At 46.0% G+C, this 22,378-nt stretch overlaps 1 protein-coding gene across 1 annotated transcript in view; it reads left to right on the top strand.

The window, feature by feature from the left end:
* The first annotated feature begins 11,472 nt into the window (after window positions 1–11,472).
* Window positions 11,473–22,378, top strand: part of DMBT1 (deleted in malignant brain tumors 1) — a 150,534-nt gene continuing 139,628 nt past the window's right edge. The window contains 4 exon segments of the mRNA XM_038579001.1: window positions 11,473–11,540; window positions 18,057–18,113; window positions 18,457–18,513; window positions 20,860–20,883. Of these exon segments, the coding sequence (XP_038434929.1) occupies window positions 11,480–11,540; window positions 18,057–18,113; window positions 18,457–18,513; window positions 20,860–20,883 (199 nt within the window). The 5' untranslated portion in view covers window positions 11,473–11,479.

Here is a 22,378-nt window from a genome sequence, read left to right on the forward strand (position 1 = left end):
GTGGGGCCTTTTGTGTGACATGAGCTTCTTGCACTTCTGTCTACATAGAAAAGTGAAAGTCTTCCAGGAGTTTGGGTTTGCTAGAAAATAGGATACGATGGAGGATTTTAATCAAGTCAAAGTCAAAATTCCTATCAGGTAAGAACTGAAAGGCAGCAGCTCCCTGTCTCTGGGCTGCAGAGGCCACATGCTGGGTGGCCCGCAGCAGTTCCAAGGGCCACCCAGCGAGAGGAGCTGCTCTGCTGGAGCTGCTGCTGGTGGGGAGGAGGGCAGTGCAGGAGCACAACCACCCCTTCATCCTCTTTGTCACACCCATGGCACCTCTGCGATGTGGGAATATGGTTTGAAAGTCACTGTCCTTCACCTAGGTAATCTGTCCATGAGGCCATTTGGGAGACACTTTTTTTTCAGGCCTTGGGAACAAGAAAAGTAATGCCTCCAAGAACAACAGATGGGTAAAATCTTAGGCTGATCTTGCTTGCGTCTTTGCGTGAGTGCTAGGAAGCACAGAGCTGCCGTTCCAATTGCACTCTAACAACTACGATCCTCTAGTGGAGGGCCTTATGGTATTTCTGATTTGATTTGTAATTTTACCCTGGCTTTGTTTTCCTAGCCTACCATTAGTTTTCCATGTATATGGTCTTGAACATTTCTTTCTTTGCTGTTGCTTTGTATGTGGTTTTAAAAATTACGTGTAATTGTTTTGGAGCAAGGGCCCAGACCAACATAGCGTGTGAGCAAGAGGAGACCCAGGGTGAGGGTGGCGACCCTGGCGGCCATCAGGGAGAAAAGTCTTCATGGAAGGAAGCAAGACAGATTAACCCAGGTTTCTGAAACATGGTTGGGCGATGACAGAGAAGGAGAGAGAACTCGAATAAGTCTCTCCTGGTTGAATGAGAAAGCTTTAAAGCCTTTCCCATGCCCTGGCACTTTTGGCATAAGGAAAGGGTTGAACCTTGGCACATCTCCCAATCTGGACCTCCTCTGCAGAGCCCAAGCCACTCTGAGAGTGACCCCAGAGGTGAGGGAGGGCTCAGCTGCTCCACCCCAGCCTTGGGTAAGGGCAGCTCCTCCCACAGGGCAGTGCTCTCTGGCCCGGTGCCAGTTGCCTGCAGGTGGCTAAAGTCTCAGCCTGATCTAAACTACCTTTTACTATCATGGAAAAAAAAAAAAGCATTCACCCAATTACATCCAATGAAATGGTGGGTCAGGCATCTCCTGGGGGATACTGCCCATGCCCACATGTGCATGCATGCACACACACACACACACACACACACACACACTCACCTTGGCTCTCTGGGCTTCATGTTGTAATAAGGAAGAAGGAAATGTGAATGAAACATTTCTTACTCAAGGAACTAGCTTGAGAGTCAGAGACAGCTTTGTGGAGGCCATCAATCGTGGTTTCCTTCTTCACTGGGCGCACATAAGAAGTCCATTATGGCTGTGCTGCTCTTAAGCTCTGGTGACACCAGTGGCACTTTTGTTTCTTTGGTTTGGCTGAGTGTTGCATGCTTGTCATTACCCCATACGTATTTAAAACTCTTCCTTTGTTCCAATTTCCTTGGAGTTATAGTATTTGTTGTGGTTTTCAACACTACCTGTCAAGGCCATGACGAAGACTGACGTGGTGGTTGTTGATGAATAAAGCAGTGGAATTGAACCATTGCCTCAAACCTGATGTGAACCAGTTCTCCGGAGTGGAAGGGGCTTGGCTATGGCTTCCTTGTCTCCAGGGGCCACAGGTGCCACCTGAGCTCACTTAGGACTATAGCCAATGTGGGCAACAGATGATCCCCTTTGTGAATAAAATCTTTCCTTCTGGGTGGAGGGGGTCCTTTTGGCTGCTCCCTTTGGCCTACTTCACTTGCAGTTTAGCGTCACTGCCTCTTTCCTCAAGAATTGGAATGAGGGCAGTACAGAGGCAGTCTCCAAGCCTGGAGGGCAGGTGGTGTAGGGGCCTGATGGGCACCCCACTAGACTCCCCTCATGTTGACCTCCTGTCCCGGGGCAAAGAGAAGTGTGAAGATCTGCAGCACTGGGGATGGTCAGGCTGGGTTTGAATCTAGATCCTTCACCACCAGCGTCACCCCCTCCTGTGAGCCAACCCTGCTTTCTTCCTTATTTCCTTTTCCCTCCTCTGCCCCTGGTGTTGCTTCACTGGCTTGATATGCTCACACTCCTTGTCAAAGGTGAGAGAGGGAGATGGGCAGAGTGTTCTGGATTCTGAGGGGAGATGCCTACATCCCACCATCCCACCCAGGATGCTGGTGGAAGTGAGTTCCAGCTGTCAAGACTCTGGGATAAGAAGAACCAGGACTGTCTCAGGACAGCTGGACATGTGGTCCCTACTCAGGGGCTCAGCTGTGGAGCTTGGCCTTTATGTGGCGTGTACTAGGATTACCCCTGAAGGCTTCAGCAGAACAATGGGATCCATCCTGTGTTTTTCAGAGTTCACTGTCACTGCTGGATGGGATCAGATTGAAAGGGGGTAGAAGGGCTGTGGGACCGGGCTAGGCTTGAGTTGGGGAGCTGGCCCGGGGACTGTACAGTGGGCTGAGGATCCCTCACCAGCCCGGTGAGTCTGAACTTATCTCACTCCTGTCTCCTTGTGGCTAAATGTCCATTAGTTTATGAAATGTTAGTGATGAAAATTGGGTTTTAAAACCACTTTTGGGGTGCCTGGGTGGCTCAGTCAGTTGAGTGTCTGACTCCTGGTTTTGGCTCAGGTCGCGATCTCAGGGTCATGGTATCCAGCCATGTCGGACCCAATGCTCAGTGGGGAGTCTACTGGAGATTCTCTCTCTCCCTCTCCCTCTGCCCGCACTCTCTCAAATAAATCTTAAAAAAATAATTTAAAAAAGCATTTTCAAAATGGATGAAAGATCTAAATGTGAGACAAGAATCTATCAAAATCCTAGAGAACGACACAGGCAACACCCTTTTTGAACTTGGCAACAGCAACCTCTTGCAAGATACATCCATGAAGGCAAGGGAAACAAAATAAAAAATGAACTATTGGGACTTCATCAAGATAACAAGCTTCTGCACAGCAAAAGAAACAGTCAACAAAACTAAAAGACAACCTACAGAACGGGAGAAGATATTTGCAAATGACCTATCAGATCAAGGGCTAGTATCCAAGATCTATAAAGCACTTATTAAACTCAGCAGCAGAGAAACAAACAATCCAATCATGAAATGGGCAAAAGACATGAAGAGAAATCTCACAGAGGAAGACATAGACATGGCCAACATGCATATGAGAAAATGCTCCGCATCACTTGCCATCAGGGAAATACAAATCAAAACCACAATGAGATACCACCTCACACCAGTGAGAATGGGGCAAATTAACAAGGCAGGAAACCACAAATGTTGTAGAGGATGCGGAGAAAAGGGAACCCTCTTGCACTGTTGGTGGGAATGGGAACTGGTGCTGCCACTCTGGAAACTGCGTGGAGGTTCCTCAAAGAGTTAAAAATAGATCTGCCCTACGACCCAGCAATTGCACTGTTGGGATTTACCCCAAAGATGCAGATGCAATGAAACGCCGGGACACCTGCACCCCGATGTTTCTAGCAGCAATGGCCACAATAGCCAAACTGTGGAAGGAGCCTCGGTGTCCATCGACAGATGATGGATAAAGAAGCTGTGGTCTATGTATCCAATGGAATATTCCTCAGCCATTAGAAATGACAAATACCCACCATTTGCTTCAATGTAGATGGACCTGGAGGGTATTATGCTGAGTGAAGTAAGTCAGTCGGAGAAGGACAAAAATTATATGGTCTCATTCATTTGGGAAATATAAAAAATAGTGAAAGGGATTAAAGGGGAAAGGAGAGAAAATGAGTGGGAAAAATTAGAGAGGGAGACAGAACATGAGAGACTCCTAACTCTGGGAAATGAACAAGGGGGAGAGGTGGGCGGGGTGGGGTGGGGTGACTGGGTGATGGGCACTGAGGGGAGCACTTGACGGGATGAGCACTGGGTGTTATGCTATATGTTGGCAAATTGAATTCCAATAAAAACATATACAAAAAAAAAAAGCATTTTCACTTACCAAATAAAAGATGACAGCATTGTATTAATCCCAAAATAAATTTTTTTGAAAATCCATGGGTTCATAACAACAAATGTTTGGAAACAACAGGCCCATCACCTGCCTGGAGTGTGGCATCCAGCAGAGCCTTTCAGTTCTCAGACCCTCTTCCCAGTGATCTTCCTTTATCCTCCACGGCCGTGACTGGAACCTTAGGAGCTTCCAGAACCTCAGCCTGATGCTGCCAGAGCCCAGTCCTGGCACAGAGTCCCTACCCTCTCCTGTCCTTAGTGCCTGCACACGGATGGTGACTCTTGCCTCTGCCCCCACTTCACCCGTAGCCTGTCAGCACGTCCATGACCTTTACCCTCTAGCCCCCTGGAACCGCAGATAGTTTTCTCCACCTTACCCCTGGCCTGGGACCCTCTGATTTGTGGCCCAATCTCAGTCACCTGGGCTGCTTGTTAGACCTTCAGTTCACCTTTCCCAGGGCACCTCTCCTATCCCCTCCAGGCTTAAATCAACTGAACATGTGTGTTAGGCTTTTGTACAAGTGGAGATGGCCAGCAGGTAGCCAGAGCCCGGGGAAGCAGGGCTCGGGTAGAGAATCAGGGTCAAAGGTGCAAAGCCAGGGGGATAGATGGAGTCCATCAGGAGGAGGAAGAGCAGAGGGCTGGGGTGGAGCCCAGGAAAGCACCCATCGTCCCCAGTGCCCCCCCTTCCTCCTGAGTTCCCTGTCTCAAATCTCCTTTAATTGGTGGCCCAATGACTCAAAGTGGAGCTGGACATTCTGGGCTCCCCCACTTTCTCTGCCCTGTTCCCTTGGCATCCAGCTGGACCCCGGCTTACTGCCCTGACTTCAGTTATTACCTCCCCTCCTACCCCTCAAAATCTTCCCCACTGCCATTGGCCCTGCTGCATTTCTGCCATGCAGGAACATGCTTTACTGCCTCCATGCCCCCGGATGGGGATGTGAGCCAGGCATGTAGGGGTGCTCCCTGAGGTTGTTTGGTGCGGCTGTCCTGTGGGCGAGGCTTGGGGTTACCCAGAGGGCTTGTTAAAGCATGGATTTCTGGGGCCTACTCAGCAGCCCAAGATGTTACAGTTCTGATAAGTTCTCGGCTGATGCTGATGCTGTGGGTTTGGGAACCTCACTTGGAGAACGAGTGTGGTTCAGTACATCAAATGTCTGGATGAACCTAAGCGAGTATTTAAGATGTGTACTTGTCCGTCCGGAGGGAACTAGGTGCTCCCTCCCTCAGGGCTTCATGCAGCAATTAGGATGCCCTAGGATGCATTTGCTCTCAGTGACTCCTACTACTTTCCCAATCATTTCTAACCCTGCAGTTGTTTTTATGGATGCTTGGTGAAAATCCCACCACCAGGACTGGTACAGTTGATTTTTAGACTCAAGGACAAGTCTGATTTGGGGTGCACTTAGTCATGTTTGGTTTAGCCAGCATGTTCAGTCTTTCTAGACTCTTGAGCATATTGGTGGTATCTTTGGTTTCTGTTCACCCTGATTTCTATGTCTTTTCCCAGTCCTGGGGGAAATGTGTTGTAGGAGACGAGGGTAATGGACTGTCTTATGGTTTAGGACATCCTCTGAGTAGACATTGACCCACCGTTGGCCCCTTTGGATCATAAGACTTCTTCTAAAATAACTAAACTTCAGTCTCTTAATGTAGCAAAACAACCATCAGATACTATCCTCCCGAAACAACTGGAACACAAATAATTATGAAGTAAACCACACTGGCTGTGGCCCAAGTTCACCCATGCTCTGGCTGGAGGTGGCCTACCTAAGAGTCTCCAGTATGTTTTCCCTAGCGGGGGCAGCGTGTCTGGGAATTGGGGGTGCAGTCATGACCACAAGCCTTCAGAGGTGCCCAGAATAGTTCTTTATGCAGAGACTTCCAAGAAGGGGCAATGACAGGCTCCTTTATCTTGTTAGGAGTTTCTTTTGGATGCCATCCAGTTTCCTTGTTCTTATTCTTTGCTCATCAAACTATCGGTATATAATTTGGTCTTTCAAGCAGACTAATTCTGGAGCCAAAGTATACTCCTATTGTAAATGAATGACTTGGCCCCCTGGCTTACCAATTAGTGTCTGGTGAGTATAATTAGTGTAACTGGATTTCCTAGAACCTGATCACCCTGGGGTGAATTGAACTTGAAAAGGCTAACATTCCATGATGCTGTCATTTCATGGGATGGTGCCCTCACCGTCCCCCTGCTTCCTTCATTTTGTCAATGGACCTTCGCCCCCAGAGACTCCCTGCTCCTTGGAGAGGCAGCCCACTGGGCTTCACTAACCTTCTGTGACTCAGTGGGAAAGAGTTGTAAATAACACTGGGGAGGATGGGGATGGTTGGGGAAGGAGATCTGGCCCTGAGGTGTCTGAGTGTGGGTGTCCGCATGAAGGGGAAGGCAGGCAGCAGAGAGAGATTGAAAATCAGACAGTTCTGATTTCCTTTTGTTTCTCCATTCTGTTGTGAGCCAACCCTGGATTGTAGCTGGCTGTGTGGCTTCCAATTGTATTGGTCTAGATCTGGTGTTGTCCTTAAAAATACTCTCGCTTCACCCTTTTGGGGACAGGTCACTTAGCGTCTTTCATAGGGCATATGTCAAAGAATCCGGCACCTGTTCTGAGGACCTCAGAGCCTATTTTCTTTCTCTACCCATTCTTTTGAATATTTCTGAGTATCAAGATGTCCTTTGGTGGATGGCACTCAAACCCAAAACCCACTCAAGCCCACCATTTGACTGGAAATACAGTCTCCTAGGGGCAGGGTGGGGAAGGCATTGAGATTTAGTGGAAAAATACCAGGGATTGGAGTCAGACTTACAGATCAAACTCTGGCTCTGCCACTTTCTAGCTGTGTGATTTTTGAGTAAGTTACTTACTCTCTCTGAGCTCCAGATTCCTCTGAAGCCATTATTGAGCTAATGTGATTTATGGGGCAGCTCATCCAAAGTAGTTCTCCTTACCACCGATACTCTATTCTATTACCTCACTCACTTCGTTCATAATTCTTCTGCAATCTGAAATGCTTCTCCCTACTTATTTATTTCTTGTCTATTGTCTGTGTTTCCCTAGTTTATAAAGCCAATGAGGGCAGGGATCATGTCTACCTGGCTTTGGACTTTAGCCCCATTACCTAGAGCAGTGCCTGGCACATCGTAGGTGCTCAGCACATATTTGCTGAATAAAGATACGAATAAATAGCATTATCTTTAACATGTGGTTAGTACCCAGTTAATGTAGAACTCCTGGTCTCCTTCCAGATCTGCTCACACCCACTCAAGTCAATTCAGTCTGCAGATATTTCTTGAGGACCTACTACATGCTAAGCATCATTCTAGATTCTGGGGATACAGCAGTGAACAAAACAGACACACATCCCTGCGTTGCAGAGCTTGTATGGCAGTGGGAGCAGACAGGTGCAGGAGTAAAGACATAAAATATAAGGAGACCAGCTGATGAGAAGCAAGTGGAGCATGGTAAGCCAGGAAGGGCTTAGGGAGTGCTAAAGAGAGATGGTTAGGAAAGTCTGCAAGGAGGAGACATAGATCAGAAAAAATCTGAATGAGGGAATAAAGTGAACTCACAGACTTCTGGGGAAAAAAGTCTTCTAGGCAGAGGAGACAGCAAATGCAAAGGCCCTGAGGCTAGACTATCGCTGGAGTGAGCTGGCTCTGTGGGGCCTGTAAACCATGCAGGGCTTTCAGCATCATCCTGAGAGGAACATGATCCAACTTCTACATTTCAGAGGTCATTCGGGAGTTTGTTTCTGGAAGATTCTACTGTTGGATTGTATCCAGTTGGACAGCAAGCTATATCAATCCTCCTACTCTCCATCTTTCTGCTGGGAGCTGTCCTGGACCCTGGCCTGGCTCTGTGTCACTCTGCCTCTCTAGATCTCAGTGTCCCCACCTCGAGGACATGGGGTGTCCCTGGAGAGCAAGAGCAGGGCTGCTCCTGACACCCACCTTCAACATCCAGCACCTGTGGAATCCCTGCTCTACTGGAGGCACTGTGATTTCAGAGGGGCAGCAGGGATGATGAGATGGCTCAGATCATGGCGGGGCTGGACGGGGTGGGGTCCCTTGGAGCCTGGTTGAGAAGACAGGCTCTCTGAGAGCAGAGCTGAGTGGCGCTGTAAGCGTCATATACACAGTACCCAAAGGGTTGTTACGGTAGTAACAATGGCTAACTGTTCCAGTGTGCAACTCTGCAGGGGTAAAAATCACATTTTGGAGGTCAACCTGACACCTGAAGGGGAGCCACGGTCACACAGTCTTCTGGGACCCAGTGGCTAGAAGCATGCAGCAATGCCTGCAGTTGTGGCAGCCCATCCCTTCCCACCGAGGCTCCCAGGCCTCCCTCTTGCACCCTCAGCTCAATGAACCTGGTCTGTCCCAGGTCATGGGGCTTTTGGGCTCAGAGGTCAGACACCTCGCAGAGGTGATGGGGAAACTGTATTGCCTCCAGCCTCCCATGTGGCAAGCAGGGCTCTTGTCTGTGGGTAGAGCCAATCTCTGGACAAAGGGGACTAGGCCCGCTAAGCTGAGGGCAGTTTCCTGCTCTGAGGAGCCTACCTGGGACCCCAGTTCAGTACTGGGGCAGTGCCTCTGGCAATCCCTGGAGCCAAGCTGGGCCTCCAGTTCCCCATTCTGTGGAAGGAGGGATAGGACTCCCTCAAGGAATTCCCAGCTCTGCCACAGGCTGCCCTATAGGAGGAAATGATGGGGGCAGGGGTGCAGTAAGCGAGAGGGTGGTGAGGACAGGAAGGAGGAAGAGCTGGCTAAACTGGCAGGGGACTCCTCCTACCACAATCTGGAGGGTTCTGCTGACCTGTTTTAGATTTGGGGGCTCCCAGTGAATTTCAATTTAGGAAAGGTTTCTGCTACTGGAAAAGCCAAAGCCATGTGTAAACCTATAGGGTTCCAGGGAGGGCCATGCCTTTGGGATTGAGCCAGAGAGCTTGGTTGCACCTCCCGAGTCTGAAAGCAGGTGGCCATCAGGATCACCTTTGCCTGGGGAAGGTCCTTCACACATGAGGCCTGGGTGCCGAGCCTCAGAGCTTTGACGAGCTTCTCTGTCCTGTTGCTCTTACTGGTAGCTCTGTAGCTCTGGTCTTCCCCTAGACATGCCGCTGACACAGGTGCTCCAAGGCCAGTGGGACGGGGCAGGTGAGCCCTCGGAGAGGGAGCAGATGCCACTGGAGGGGTGGATCCTCCTCTCCACACAGGAGGCCCTCTCTGGACAGGGCCTTCTAACCCAAAAAGGGCCTTGGGACAAGGTGGGTTCCTGGTGGTGAAGGACTTACATGGTGGTGGCAGGTGCCCTCAGCGCCATCATGTTCTTCCTGTTTATTAAGGACACCCACCTTCCCACTGCCCCCCTCACATTCCTCATTTTCCCACCTTGGACATATCCTCAAGTGGTTTTGAAATGACAGGTAGGTTCCCTCCACTTCTCTCTTCTTGGAGTCTTTTGAACAAAAAGCTCACAAGACCCTGTTGTCTTAGGCTCTTTACTGCTGACCAAGGAGGAAGAAGAATAGGGTCACCAAAATAGCAAACATGGGAGGACTGTGCTGTTGAGAAAATCTTACCAGGTTCTCGAAAAAGAGTCTGAGCTGAGTTACCAGTGGGGCTTGCTCCCTGGTCTCCTGGCCAGATACCCTCCTGCTTCCCTTCTCACACAGTCCAGAGAGTCATCCCTTGTGGCTCACCTGGTCTTCCCACTGGTGGTCACTGGATGACTCCCGTTTATATATCAAGACTATGTTTCTGAGTCCCCCTCTCTGAGAAACTGCCTCTGCCATTGGATTTAGATATTTTTTCTTTATGTTCCCAATGTAACTTGCCTTCATACTTGCTCCCTGTTGTAAGCATCACTGTGTGGGGCTGTCTCCAGGGCCAGGCCGTGTGCCTCAGTAAGGGAAAGACACATTTACCCTCTTCTCCCTCAAGGATATTTCATACTCCTACCACCATTTTCTATGCTGTGCTCAAAGCAGACATTACTAAGCTATCATAGCTTCCTTGTTTTGATGATCCTGGAGCCAGTTTCATGATTGTTTTCAGCCCAGCCCACCAAGAACCAAATTATCATAACCTCCAGCAGAGGAATCTGATGCGCTGTCCAGTCTTAGGCATCCCTAGCAGATGTGTATCCTTGCTCTGTTGTTATCTGATACCTACCAATTGTTGGACTGGCAGCAGGAGAATGAAACACAATGAGGCTATCTTACAGAGATGTGCCTGTTTTCAAAGGGAGAAGTGGAACTTGGGAACAACAGGAAGAGCTGTAGGATTAAAAATGAAATCCTCAGGCTGAATGTATCTTTCATCTGGATGAAAAAAAGTGCAGATGCCCAGCCCTAAATCCTGATTGGCACGGGTTCCTGGTATCCTTCCAGAATGAAGCACCAGGAGACTTACAGGTTAGCAGCTCATGGCAAGGAAGCCAAGGTGTCGCCTGAAAGCTTTGGCATGTCAGGTGAGAGGCAGGGTACTGCTCCTCCAGGTCAGGAGAACAGAGGCAAGTCTTGCGAAGCCATATGCTCTACCAAGGGTTGCCAACCACCTAGAGCATTATGATAAAAATAAATGACAGGTAACCTTCTTGGGATGTAGGGGGTTTACCAGAGTCTGGTGATAAAGGGCAAAGTGATACCTACATAACAAGTCCAAGGAGAGGGATGGTGTGTAAGATAAGAGGAGGTCCAGGCTTGTGGGTTTGCCAGGCTCCAAGAATTATACAACATGAATGCCAGGGACCAAGAGACCAAAGCCTGTGAAATGGATGGAGGTGGTTCAGTTTCAGGTCACATGTTTCTCAGCTCCTGTGCTATGGGATTAGTTTGAGATCTAGAAGATGGTGGAAGTTAATTCGAGCCCCCAGATTCTATGAACTCACCCCCCTAACTTCTACTCTCCAATTGTGTTGTTTCTCCAAGGCAAGGGGCCAATAAGAGAATGCATTGCCAGGACAAAACAACCCAACGAGATGGTTTTCCCTTTGGCACCAGGTCCTGTGTTTGCTCAGCAGCCCACATCCTGCTATGCTTGAAACTTGGGGCTGATTTCCCACAAATTAATTCAAATTTTCCAAGATTAAAATTGAGCTTATATTCGGAGAGAGAGCACTCTTTGAGTTTCACCTAAAAGGAAGTTGGGGACAGTATCACTGTCAGTGTGTTTGCCGTGGGAACGTAGCCAGATCATTCATATAGCAATCATCTCACACACCTAAGTTCCTACTGATTAGCCATCAACTGTTAGCAAAATTCCTCACTTCCTTTGTGCTGATTTATGGCAGCAGTAGAAATATACCACCCCAGAGGACACGCCTCCTTTCAGCGAGGAACCTATAAATATCAAGGTATTTTTTATTCTAATTGAGAAGAACCCAGCAAAATGGGGCTCTCCATGGTCATCTTTGAAATATGTCTTTTACTGGGTCCAGTTCTATCTTCAGGTATTATATCTAATTATTATATTCATTAATTTCACTCTTGCAAATCCAAATCAGGGCAGATTATATCTAAATATTCCCTGGTGCTAGACTTTCCATTTCAGGGGGAGTCTCGTATCAGGGAGGAGGCAATTCTTTGCTCATAATTGTCATTGCAAGTGTTGAGAAGGAATGGCTTTTTTTTTTGGGGAGGGGGGCGCTTTGTTTCTGGCTGAGAAATACAACGGTTGTATTAGAAAAAGTCAATCATTATGTCAATGTTTTCAGTGAGTAGCTCAACCAACGAATGATTGATTGATCTTAGAAAAATTCCCAAAGTTAAGGAAAAGTGCATCTGTACTATTAAGAGGCTCTAAAACTTTGACATGGTTGGTTAAGGTCATGGTTGGCGTACTTTAAAAATGGGCAGTAAGATCGCCCCCGAAAGTGTTCATTATGTGACTTCTTTCTGCAGGAGTATCTGGCTTGATAATATTTATCAAGCAAACTCAGGTCAAGTAGCTGAGCAGAGATAAGATTATTAGGACTCCAGGTTTGCACCTGTCACTCTCTGCTTTAGAGAAATGATTTGAAGCTCGATAACTCACAAGTACCTTTGTGTTCTTAGAGTGTGAAGTGATTGTGCACAAAAGAACACCGGCAGGGCAGTGTAGCTGTCGAATCTCGACGGCAATGCATGGAGATACTAAGTGAGCTGGCCGGTTAGCCGGTCCGCCTATGAGCTATCTCTCTGTCTCTCTCCCTTTCTGCCTCTGTCTCTGTCTTGGCTCTTTCCTTCTGTTCTCTCTCCCTTCCTTTCCTCCTTCCCTCCCTTCATTCCTTTCTTCTCTCTTCTGCCTTTCTCTTGCTTCCTCTGGCATCACCTTTTGCTACACTCATGGATTTCAGAAGACAGGGCGAAAGCACCTTAATTTCTAGAGAACTTCCAGAACTCTCACTCCTGCCCCCCAGGCTGCGTAGGGGAAGCTCCGGAGATACAGGTTTATTTGGGAAATTAGCTTCACGAAAGCAGCACCCCATAAGGAAGCCCTCGGTGAGCTGGTGATGGGGAGCAAAGACTGCACTGGGTGATGCGAGCGGCTGGCAGGGTGACACAGATGGGCTAGCCGACAGGGGATGCCCATCTTCTTTTCTCGCCAGGAGGACGTCAGTGGGTACTGGCTCTGGGCAGTCGGGGGCTGGAAATCGTGTCTGTATAGAAATACTTGAAATGGGGGGCAGTGTTGTTAGCTCTAGCTTTCACCTATAGAACATTAATCCCTGCATTTGCACTGGCTTTGAGAGGTGACAAGTGATTTAAGTCGGCCCCTGAGGGACAGGGTGGGAGTTGTCCTGTTCTTATCTACTGTGGAATTTATGGCAGCAGTGCTCTTGGATTAAGGGAATTTGTGGTTTTCCCATGAGGTTCCGGTGCGCACATGCACAGGTGCCTGTGTGCCCATATTGCAGCTCAGAGGTGGGGACTGACCTCTGCGAAGTGCTTCCTCTGCACCAGGGGTTCTGCTGGACAATGTGCCTGTGTTCTCTTGTCTAAATCTGCTGACAGCCCCAAAATTAGGTATCACCATTTCCACCTGGCAGATGAAGACACTGACCCTCAGGACGGGTACCAGGCTTGTCCCAGGTCAGCGGCGGGGACAAGGTTTGAACCTAGTGGAGGTCCACTGGCATTCAGGTAGCAATTTTGGCCCAGTGGCCCTTGTTGCTCCTTGCAGAGAGCCGAGGACATGACCCTCAGCGTTTGGCTTGGCCCTGGAGCCCTGTGGGGGTGTGGGGTGCCAGTGGGAGCTGGGTGCCGGAAGGGCCGTGGCAGCTGGCACTGTCCTCAGCTCTGGTCCTTGCACTAGCCCTTGTGAAAAAAATTCAGTGCCCCCAGATTTGTGCTGGGCCAGAGGGGCCGTGGAACCCCGGCCTCTCCTCGCCACGTCCTTGGTGCTGCCGGTTACCGATTCTGGGGCCTCTGCAAGCCTCTGTTTGCTCATCTGTAACCTGGGACTGTGTTCCAACCTCCCCGGGTGCTATGGCTATGAGGTCACTCTGCACCGTCTGGCCCAGCGAGGGCGCCTTGGAACCACCCACTGTTACTCCTCTAGGCATTGTCCTAACATTGTATCCAGACCTCACTTCCTAAGTGCAAGGTGATGTCTTGGACTGGATCCTGGCACAGAGAAAGGAAAAGCTGGTAAAATCCAAAGAAAAGCTGGAGTTCAGGGAGTGGGGAATGTGCCCGCGTCGGTCTGGCAGTTATGACGCATGCACCACGGTAACGTTGGATGACATTGGGGAAAACTGGGGCAAGGTGTGTGGGGTCTCTCTCTCTCTCTCTCTCTCTCTCTCTCTCTCTCTCTCTGTGTGTGTTTGCTCTGTGACTTTTCTCAAACTCCAGAGTTATTCTAATAAATTTTTAACATAATTTCCTTTGCTCTCATTTCTTGAAGGTCAATGCTGTGTAAAATGAGGAAGTAATAATTGCTTACAAATGAATTCCTAACAGAGTGTTCATCCTTGTATGTGCCATTTCTACAGCTTAGTGGGGGTTTGGGCAGTGATTGATGCCTTAAAAAAGAAGGAGAAAATCTAATTAAGGGACTTCCAGACACTGTGAAAATGTGTTTCATGTGGGTGACATTTGGACTGGGGGAGGCATTTCTGCACCACTTAAATAACAGGCCATGCAGATTGCCCTCCCGAGCAGCTCTCCTCTCTTTGGGTCACATTTATTGTGCAAACTCACTAGTGGGCATTATGTGACTCAGGGTGAGCTGAGTCTGTGGAATGTTCTGGAATGAGGAGAGAGTCCATGGCGGTGCATCGGAGGAGCCCAGGTGTGGCGGCCTGGCATCCAGATTCCTTCAGTCCCATTCAGTCGTCTTCTCCAGCCCCATGTGTCTCCACACCTTGCTGGGCATCACCCACCCGTGTTGCTGTCCCCCACATGTTCCATGCTGGCTTTCCCCCCATGATTGTATTTGTTCTGCGGGATACCTTGCATCTCACTGTCTCGTGCAAAGCAACCTGTACTTCCTACCTCCCACACTCTGGCAACGCTGCCTCTTTGCCATGTTGACTACACTCCTGCTGTTCCCTTGACCTGGAACAGTCTTCTTCTCCCTCTTCCTTGCCTTCACCTGGAGAAATCTAGCTGCTATTTTTAAAGTACCATGTCTCATCCAGGAATCTCTCCCCCGACACAGACTCTCACTACACACACACTCTGACACACACATATAGATGTACACACTACACACATGGAGTGAGTCATCCTAGGTTGTCCCTCTTATTCTCCCATTGCATCTTAACTCTTGCACCAAATCATCTGTGGATTTTTCTAGGGGTTTTGCTATGATGCGAGTCCCTAGAGAGCAAGACTCATGTCTGGCTCATTTAGTTCCCGGCACCACAGCTTGCATTGCCAAGAGCCTGACGGAGGGCCTGGCTCACGCTGAACATAGGGGAACAGCCTGAATGCCCCAGTGCAGGGCCAGCTCTGCCAGAGAGAGGGCGTGCCCATGAGCTGTCTCCAAAGGCATGACCTCATGCCGGGTCCGGAGCAGGTTCTATCTCCTTGTATATAGTTTATGAGGAGCTATGTGCTATGTCAAGAACGGTAATACCCACATTACTGTGTATTATTACTTCAAAATGTTTTGCTTTTTTGACAAATTGCAATGGAATCTCATCATTTTAATTTGAATTTGGGGAGGCAGCTTAGCAGAGTCGCGTGGGACACTGGGTCTGGGACACAGGCGCTTGAGTGTGAAACTCAGATGTAAGCTTCCCTACTTGGGAGCTGTGTGACTTTGACAAGCTGTTTTACCTTCTGAGCCTTGGATTTTCACCCATAGGATAGATGTGCATTAACACGTCCACCGTAATGGATTTTGCGAAGGTGAAATGGGATAGATACTACATGGCCAGCACTTAGGTCAATGCCGGGAATGTGGAACTTCCTCAAAAATATTAGCACCTGCCCTCCTCCTTCTTACCTTTGCCCTTCCTCCTTTTCTAGTTCTCTCTACCATTAGCTTCATTATCTTTCTTTGTCTTCAATTTCCCTTTCACCTTTGTTCTTGTCCTGCAGCTGACAGCCCCAATACCTTCTGCACCTAGAAGACTCTGCCTCCTGCATAACCTGCCACCTTCAGCTTCAGACCACAGCTCCCAATGCACAATTAGTGCAGAAAATGTAGGAACTAGAGAAAAGTGAGAGAAAAAGTAAAAATACCCAAATCCATCCCTCAAGAGGGCCATTGTTAAAATACATTTGTCTTTCAGGTTACTTGTGAGTGATATAATTTAACATACAGTTTTTCTATAATTTATCTTTATATTCTGAACATTTTAACATACCATTCACAGTTTTGTGACGTTGGAAGTTATTTCAGATTTTCCTCTTTTTTAAAAAAAAAATCTCAGCTTTATCGAAGTGTAATTACAAGTAAAAATGATAGGATTTTTGCAGTGTACCCTCTGATGATTAGATAGAAGTATCCATTGTAAAGAGATTCCCCATCTAGTTAATACATGCATTGCCCCACATATTTATCTCTATTTTATTTTATTTTATTTTATTTTATTTTATTTTATTTTATTTTATTTTAATTTTTTGCCAAGAACATTTAAGTTCTGCTCTCTCAGCAAATTTCAGTTGTAGAATACAGTGTGATCCACTATCACCACCATGTTTTACATTAGATTTTCAGATCTTACTCATAGAAAGCTTGTACTCAACCTCTCCCTTTTTCCTGCTTTCCATTCAGGTTCTTTGTATAGTGGATAGTACTGTGAATGCCCATGCATCTTTGTCTACATTATAGAAATTATGATTATTTCCTTTGGCTATATCCTTTTTTTAAAGATTTTATTTATTTATTTGAGAGAAAGAGAAAGCAGGAGGGGGGAGGGGCAGAGGGAGATGGAGAAGCTGAGCAGGGAGTCGGATGCGAGACTCAGCCCAGGGCATGATCCTGGAGACCCGGGATCGAGTCCCACATCGGGCTCCCTGCATGGAGCCTGCTTCTCCCTCTGCCTGTGTCTCTGCCTCTCTCTCTCTCTCTCTGTGTCTCTCATGAATAGATAAATAAAATCTTAAAAAAATAAAATAAATTAAAAATAAAACGAGGAACCATAAACTATGATACATATACATTTTGAGTGTTTCATTCTAACTTAAGACACATCAATACAGTTTGGTTCACCAATTTGTTGCTGTAGACTTTTCTTCCAGGAGGGGATCTTCTGGGGTTCTGCAATGTTTTTTTTTTTACATAAACCATACATGTTTGGCATATATGTAATCTCTAGTTTCCATTCCTCCAAAGGAGAGCGTGAAGTGAAAACCACTTGCAAAGTGGTTTGAGCATAGAGGTTCTCCCGTTGTATATATTTCTAGTACTCTTCACTGTGTCACCTGCCTGGTTTCTTTTTTAGCAACTTGATTTTATTTCCAAAGCATTCAGCCTTATTTTTATAGAAAGCCATCTTTCTTTTTTTTACTCACATTTTTTCAATTTTCTTAATATTTAATTGAATTTAATGCCAAGTACAACCACCATAAACAAGTTTGAAGCCCATATCTACCTCTAGTTGATTGTACACCTAAGGTGGTTGGAATGAAGTTGCCAGATATGTAGAAAACAGCCTCACAGCCCTAGTGGTCAGGTGTACAGTGAGGATGGAGGGCATCCTTGACCTGGTGAGGGGGATATAGGAGTCAGTGAAGAGAACCTCTTGTTTACTGCCACCTACAGGATGCCTTTCCCCTAGAGTATTCAGATACTACAAATAAAAATACAATGCACCCAGTTAAATCTGAACTTCAGATTTTTAAAAAAAAAATGTTTTTGGTGTGTGTGTGTGTGTGTGTGTGTGCATGCGTGTGTGTGTGTCCCATGCTTTTGGGGACATACTTAAAGCAGTATTCATTGTTTATCCAAAATTCAAATAAAAAGATATGTATATTTTTAGTGTAATATGTCCCATACAATATTTGGGATATACTTCTATTAAGAAATATACTTGTTATTTGAAATCCCAATATAACTGGCATCCTGTATTTTATCTGGCATTCCTTCTTTGGCTCAATTTTTCCTTTACATATGTCTATGCCTTCTTTCAAGTTTAGGGGAATATCTGCCCCTGTCTGGAATCCTCCTGCTTTTCTTCCAAGCCCACGAATCACTCCTTTTGATATTCCCATCCCCCTGCACTCTGTGTCCCTCCCAGGGCAAGACCAGATGACTGGCTACCAAGTCTGGCTGCTGAGTGGCCTCTGAGCTCCAGAGGACGGAGCCTTGCCCTCCCTGATGGATCCCTCCCTTCTCCCCATCAGTGCAGTGCCTCCAGGGCAGTCAGAGATCAGTCCACACTTGCTGAGTGAATTAATGACTGAGGCCCAGCTGACCCTCCAAAGTGAAGTCTGATGCAGCCCTCTCCCCTGCTTGAATTAGCAAGGAAGTCAGATTTAATGCTTGTTTTCAGAAGAGCCCTCATTTGGCCCTTTTTCTTTGTGTTTCGCAGCAAGATCACAAACAAGGACCCTGGATACCATTTCTGAAGACACACGGACATCACCTGGTAACTCTACACTCTGGGACTGGGTGGTGTGGGGCCCACCCCCACCCCCAAGGACTCAGGAGGGAGTGCTGGGTTTTAGATGTAGGAAAAGGAAGGACCTCTTCTGATGTGGTCCACCTGGGCCCTCAGCCCCTTCCTTGGAAGGTTCTGCATTGATCAGAAGACAGACCCTGAGTCTCTGCCAGCCTGTGCCAGGCAACCCCTCTTTCCTAGGATCTCTGCCCTCCCAGGGTGACCCATGGGGACTGCAGCCATTTAGCAGGGCAGCAGAGGCAGGTGGGGAAAGGAGTATCTTACTAAGGCTCTCTGGGTATAATTAGTTACTATTTCTCTTCTTTTCTAGAATTTTTATCAAGGTTTGGGGCGGTGGAAAATTCTACCTCCGTCGATGCTTCAAGTGGTAATTTCTGCCACTTTTTTATCTTATTATAGTCCTGTGTATACATGAGTGTGCTTGCTTGTGCAAGAATGCAGACCTTATGATTTGGGGCACATAGTGTAAATGTTATATATATATATTTAAATTGTTACTGTTTTATGGGATCCCTGGGTGGCGCAGCGGTTTGGCGCCTGCCTTTGGCCCAGGGCGTGATCCTGGAGACCCGGGATCGAATCCCATGTCGGGTTCCCGGTGCTTGGAGCCTGCTTCTCCCTCTGCCTATGTCTCTGCCTCTCTCTCTCTCTCTGTGACTATCATAAAAAATAAAAAAAAAATTAAAAAAAAAATTGTTACTGTTTTAAAATATTTTAATATAATTAATATTTAAATTTTAATATTAAATTAAAATTAATATTTTAAATACATAACAGTATTTAATATTATAAGATTATAATATTTAACAAAATATTAAATAAAATATTTAAAATTATTATTATTTTTTAAAGATTTTATTTATTTATCCACAAAAGACACAGAGAGAGAGAGAGAGGCAGAGACACAGGCAGAGGGAGAAGCAAGCTCCATGCAGGGAGCCTAATGCGGGAGTCTATCCCAGGTCTCCAGGATCACGTCCTGGGCCAAAGGCAGGTGCTAAACCACTGAGCCACCCAGGGATTCCCTATTTAAAAATTATTTTTATTTAAAAATATACTATATATGTATAATATATAATATGTATATACATTCTAAAAAGCAGAACTTTTAGATGATTAAGAGCAACTGAGATGATTAAGAGCAACTGCCTGAGTACAAGTCCTGCCCCTTATCACTTACTAGTCAGGTGGTCTTGGTCACCTTCCAGAGTCTCAGTTTTCCCATGGGTTTTTTTGAGGATTAACTAGGATGATACATGGAAATCTCTTTTTTAGGGGGTATATTTTTTTATTGGAGTTCGATTTGCCAACATATAGCATATCACCCAGTGCTCATCCTGTCAAGTGCCCCCCTCAGTGCCTGTCACCTAGTCACCCCATCCCCCTGCCCACCTCCCCTTCCACTACCCCTTGTTCGTTTCCCAGAGTTAGGAGTCTCTCATATTCTGTCTCCCTCACTGATATTTCCCACTCATTTTCTGTCCTTGGAAAGCTCTTGAATAGGATCTGAGAAGTCATGATCTGGTCAGGACTCAGGACGGATTGTCCTGGATGCAGTGCACTACTCAAGAAATGAATCCTACCAATGGCAGTGCCCCCACAGCTTGCAGACCTGTGGCCATGGGGAAGACACCCACGTCATTTGCTCAGGAGGGCCTCCAGGAGATAATGCATATTACATGGCTCAGGGCAGAGTACTAATAGCAATGACCCTGTTCTCCAAACTGATTTCTCTATCAGGAAAATGGAACTAATAGTAGTACCTTGGCCAACTTATTTTACCTCTAAATGCTTCAGTTTAAGAGAAGTTTAAGAGAAGGGAGCCCTACTGTTAATGGGTTGCCATGAGGACCAAAGGGGACAATGTGGGTGAAGTACTTAAGACAGTGAATGTTGGATATTGTATAATGATAATCATCACCATAATTCTTATTGCTATGGTAGCTAACCCTTGTTGCATGCTGACAACGCAGCAGTCAATCTGATACACATTTGATCTATTTTTCCCATTTAATTTTCCCAATAGCCCTTTGAGGGTCAGTAAGTCTCAGTAAATGACCACTCCTGTTATTTTTTTGAGAATGGAAAGGCATTTTCATCTCCCACTGCCATTGTCAACACAAAGTCACTTGACTTTTTTTTGGACCAAATAGTTACCAGTCTATGCTTTTAGTGATTTCAGTTAGTTGAGACTAGAAAGTCAAAGCCCTTGATCTCAACGCCTCATGCCCATTCTTACATGCTGGCTAGGTTAAATCTTCTCAAAGACATAAGAAAAGTAATGGGTCCCCACTTGTACCAAATTAGGTACAAACTTAACTTGCTTTTCTACAGTGATGAGATGTTAATTTCTACTGTCATGAGATAAAGACATATCTGCAGCAGGAAATACACAGAAACAAATGCACAAATGATTAAAGAACATTGCACTGAATTTATTCTTAAGATATAAAAAGCCACTTTTTAGTCACCATGTCTCTTGGCACTAGTTTAGCATTCTGTTTTCCCCATATCAGAGACTCAAGAAATCTTTATCAATTTGAATTGTTTCAAAGATAGATTGCATATCTGTTGATGTTGATGCACATGCAGTTGCTAAATCTCTACTTCAAAGCCAACCAGAAGGAAAGCAAGGTTCAAAAGTAGATTTCTTGGTCAGGATCTTTGTGGATGAAACATACACCTGTCTGACTTTTCTTTCATTCCTTTGTAGTTTCCCAACCTGATTTCACGACTGGTGAGTACTTTAAAAAAATATCCTGAATTAGATTTAAGATTTATTGATTATCCAGTGCAGTTATTTATATCTTAAGCACTTAAGTACAAACGCTGCCTTTAATGAATGGTATGAGGTCTGCACAAAAGATGACTTGTGTCCTTTATAGAAATACAAAGGTAGTAGAAACTTCTTTCAATTATAGAATAAATGGACCTTGAAGTTATATTGTTACGTTCTTCTTCAATTGTATTTTGCCTTTGCCTCACCTGTCCCTATACATCAGAATCAGCAAGGGTATTTTTTTGAATGCAGGGCTTTGGGACTTACTTTTCCCTCCTTCAGAGACCCTGATTTGAAGGGTCTAGGTTGAGGCTCAGGAATCTGAATTTTTATGTAACTGAAAATGGGGATGGTCTGTAAGACCACACTTTGAGCAACCACATTGCACGGCTCAGTACTGAATTAGGTTTTGGTATTTGGAATGTGATTACAGAAGCATGACTTTGCTAAGAATTTCAAAAGAAAGTGACAGGGATATATATATATATATTTTTTTAATGCTATCTATTTTCACTTATTTTTTTTCTTGGGTGTCTATATTTTGCTTAATGTCAAGTGAATTTAGGTTTATAACATTTTCCCAAATGGTTCATGGCTACATCGTAAGTCTGACTTGTTGATATACATGTTTTTCCTTGAGTGCATTGCTAACACTGAACTTTTGCACACCTTGCAAAAGGGCCTCAATGTCCTTGCTACTTCATTCGACAAGAATTAGCCCTACCAAGACCCTTCTATGCAGGAGAGACTACAGTATGGATTCTCTCTGTATTTGAGGGGAACGTGTTCCCTGCTTTCAGGAACTTATGGTCTAATGGCAAGATAGACAGTTATCAATTAATTATACAGTTACAATTACAGCTGTGGTAAGTACTAGAGCAAGAGGTATATGACAAGATAGAGATGATGAAGATATGAGAAAGAGAGCAGCCCCAAAAAGTCATAGGTGAACTTAGGACTGGAGTTGGTACAAGAATTAGCTGGAGAGAGCAAGAAAGAAGAGTGTTTTTCTCTTCTTCACTGGCCTACAGTCAGAAATGTGAGGGAACAGATACAGACTCAAATTGACTATAGCTACCTTACTCCAGCCATCAGATCTCCCCTCCTCTATGCTTAGCCACGCCAATACCTTATCTAGTCAAGGTAGTACCCTGAGAAGTACTGAGAAGAAGGACTGAGAAGTACTACAATGCATGTCGGGAATACCCTAGAAACAGCCCAATTGGCCTTTCCTCACTCTTTCTCTGAGCCCTTCCCTTACAACAACCACAGAAACCACTTGCCCCCTTATCTATAGTTATCTTGAAAAAAGGGATTATGAAAGCAACCTTATTAGAATTTTTCATAAGAATGTAAATGTAGCAGATCTCCTTTCATCCAGTAGATTTTGGAACATAATTATTAGAAAAAATAAAAGTGTACCATCACATGTCCATTTAGCAAAATGGGATAG

Source organism: Canis lupus, chromosome 28, assembly GCF_011100685.1.
Source record: "Canis lupus familiaris isolate Mischka breed German Shepherd chromosome 28, alternate assembly UU_Cfam_GSD_1.0, whole genome shotgun sequence".
Taxonomy (NCBI): Eukaryota; Metazoa; Chordata; class Mammalia; order Carnivora; family Canidae; genus Canis; species Canis lupus.